This window comes from Triticum urartu, chromosome 2A (genome assembly GCF_056163025.1).
Source record: "Triticum urartu cultivar PI428250 chromosome 2A, HENAU_Tu73, whole genome shotgun sequence".
In the NCBI taxonomy this organism is placed as follows: Eukaryota; Viridiplantae; Streptophyta; class Magnoliopsida; order Poales; family Poaceae; genus Triticum; species Triticum urartu.
The window spans coordinates 653333909-653336737 of NC_141874.1; the positions used below are offsets into that span (position 1 = coordinate 653333909).

General features: G+C 48.6%; 1 protein-coding gene across 1 annotated transcript; it reads left to right on the forward strand.

Moving 5' to 3' along the window:
- Positions 1-548: 548 nt before the first annotated feature.
- Positions 549-2614, forward strand: LOC125537681 (uncharacterized). The gene is made up of 8 exons (XM_048701003.2): positions 549-754; positions 923-1381; positions 1488-1565; positions 1645-1682; positions 1790-1831; positions 1983-2054; positions 2409-2498; positions 2607-2614. The coding sequence occupies exons 1-8, from the start codon at positions 552-554 to the stop codon at positions 2612-2614; spliced, it is 990 nt and encodes a 329-aa protein (XP_048556960.1). The 5' UTR covers positions 549-551.
- Positions 2615-2829: the final 215 nt, after the last annotated feature.

A 2829-nucleotide genomic window follows, 5' to 3' on the forward strand; every position in this document is an offset into this window, starting at 1 on the left:
ATATCAACATGGGATCTAGTTTCGAAGATCTCATCACGAGGGATTTAATGGTGAAAACGGATCTTCAATCGGATTTTTCGTTTAAGAGATAAAACATTTTAAAAACTGAAAATCCAAAAAGATTCCTACATGCATGCATGCGATGACGTGGCAATCTGTTTGCATTATAGACGTGTCGTGCGTCTCCCTTCCTGCCACACGTGTGGCAGTTGACGTCCAAAATTTTTATATAACGTATATCAATGAAAAAAGGACTGCATGAACTTACAGGCCCAGGCCCAGCCAGCCTCTGCAAGGAGAGAGAAGCGAGCGGAGATGAAGAGGGAAGAGAGACCCCTCAAAAAAAAAAGAGGGAAGAGAGAAGCGAGAGAGGAGAGAGGCGGGGGCAGAAGAAGAGGGAAGAGAGAAACGAGAGAAATCAGGCTCAGCGTCCTGCCGCTGCCGCTATAACGAGGGGGGACTAGTGCCGGTGCCCCAAAGCCCCCAATTCCAACTCCCCCATCCAAATCCAATCGAAAGTTCAGCTCCATCCTAATCGCCGTCTGGGCATCATGAGTTCCTCCGTCGTGGCCTTCGGCAATGACGACGGCGACGCCTGCGTGGGCGAGAACTCCGTCGTGGTCTCCGGCAAGGGCAAGGGCAAGGACGCCGTCAAGCCCTCGTGCACGGTGCAGTATTCCTGCGTCAAGCGGCTTCGTGAGCGGCGCCTCCTCTCCTTCCTCCTGGACCAAGGCTTCCACGGCGCTTTCAGAGAGTACGCATATCCTACCTTTTACCTTGAGATCGATGCTATCTTCTCTCTTGACATCGATGATGCTTCTCTTTTGAGGTCAATGATGATTCGGATTCCATCCGAAGTTCCGAACACATCACGCACGCACGCATGCTGGTTTGGTTTACATCGATGGATCTCTGCATGCAGGCTGACCCGCGAGACGGCGGCGCTGTTCGACCTGCAGCACATGCGGCGGCTGGTCAGGAGGGGCCGGTGGCACGACGCCCTCTTTTACCTCGGCACCTTCCTGCCGCCGCTCAAAAGTGAGCGGAGGAGCCTGCGCGCCAGGATCTTCCACAACTTCCTCCTCATGCACGGTCGCTTCGCCGACGTCGTCGCCGGCAACAAGGACCCGTACCTGGAGAAGCAGTACGCCGACGGCCGCAGTAACTCCACACACGCCGAGCGCAGGTTCCGCTCCATGAACTACTCCATACTCGCCCCGGACGCCGGCCAGCTCAGGGCCGCCATCGACTGGGGCAGAGTGAGGAGCCACGCAGAGTTTGTTGTCCGCAGGATGGCTCTTGCTACTCCAGAGCTGAGACGCCCGATGGTGTTGCCGTCCTGCTGCATGATGCCGCACGATGTACTCCCCATCGGGACCGGGTACGTATAATTCATCATTCAGCCTCAGTTACTCCTCGCTTCCTAGATGACATAGACAGTGTCAATTTAATCTCACTTTGGCTCTCCTGTCTGCAACCTTTGACAGTTTGTTCCGGAAGCGACGCGTGAAGAAACAAGGCCCCCAGCCGCGAAAAACAGACGCTATCTTAATGGCCATAAAACAGTACTATCTTGTTACCTCTCCTCTGTTTTGCTTGTCCTGGTTTTTGACAACACATTAACAAATTCCTTGCATTTTGCAGCCAGCAGTATTGCAGACAGTTTAGGGAATCGAGCGTCGGTATACTTTCCACTTCAGAAAACATTATGATTATGATTAAGCAATGTGGGTCTTAGATCCCATATACGTTTGACAGTCACTAACCATGTTTTACAATGAATCGGCAGCGTCGAGAGATGAAGCACTGGAACTGCTGGTGAATTTCCTAGGTAAACTGGCCTCTCTCCTCTTCACGTGTCTTGCATTTCAACCGAGAACACTGTTTACACTCCACTGATTATTTTGTGTGGGAAAACGAACCACTTTTGGTTACTGTTATGTTCTGTTCTGTTTCCACTGATGAACTGGTGTGATCTTCAGATGAGACTCTACAGGCTGGCCTACCTAGAGGGTGCAAACTAACCTATGACCTTCAACCAACTGGGAAAGAAGGTAAACTTCAGAATTACTCTGTTCAGCAAGTCCTTATCTATGATCAGTTTACCACTGTCTCTCTCAATGTGCTGTATGGGCTCTTAACTGGCTGTTTAATCTGTTTTGAGTCCTTTTGGGCACTGCCCTGCTCTGTATTTACATGATACCTTTCATCTTGCTATATTTTGTGCACGCATATCTTTGAGATTACACGAGGCTATGATCGAGTAACTTTCGCTTAGATGTATCACAATGCTAATAATACTCAAACTTCTAGTTAGCAACAAGAACTCTTAGATATATCAGTGACGATTGAAGGCATGTTAAATTAATGTTGGATGCTGCAATTTTTTACTGTTGAACTTGCTGCAGATGCTTCTGATGGTCCGTTTGCGCAGACCATGCTCGGCACATCCACAGATAATGTTAAAGCCCATGCCACATCATTAGTGAAAATTCCTGGTAAATTAACCAGACACCGTCGCCCGCTTTTATGTTTTGATAACCCTCCATCCACACACAGTTAAATATTTTTGAACTGTTCAATTGCAAACTGTCGACTTGTTGCAGGTTCTTGAATCTGCCAGATCATTACTAGTACCTTGAAAGTTCATGCTAAAAACCCTGGGATCTCCACACCGACGAATGCAGGTAATTAGTTGAACACCTTTGTTTAATACCAGGACGGCAGGACGTATACACCTTCTGGTAACTGTCAACTTCGTTGGATCGCTGATATTTTTGTTACTTGCTAGAAGACTTGTATTCTGTAATCAAGCTATGTTCACCATAG

What these genes read in the sequence shown, in the direction of transcription:
- LOC125537681 (XM_048701003.2), top strand. Translation starts at nt 552, where the DNA reads ATGAGTTCCTCCGTCGTGGCCTTCGGCAATGACGACGGCGACGCCTGC. An exon ending in TTCCACGGCGCTTTCAGAGA is followed by an intron (nt 755 to 922) that starts GTACGCATATCC and finishes CTCTGCATGCAG; the next exon opens with GCTGACCCGCGAGACGGCGG. An exon ending in TCAACCAACTGGGAAAGAAG is followed by an intron (nt 2,055 to 2,408) that starts GTAAACTTCAGA and finishes AACTTGCTGCAG; the next exon opens with ATGCTTCTGATGGTCCGTTT.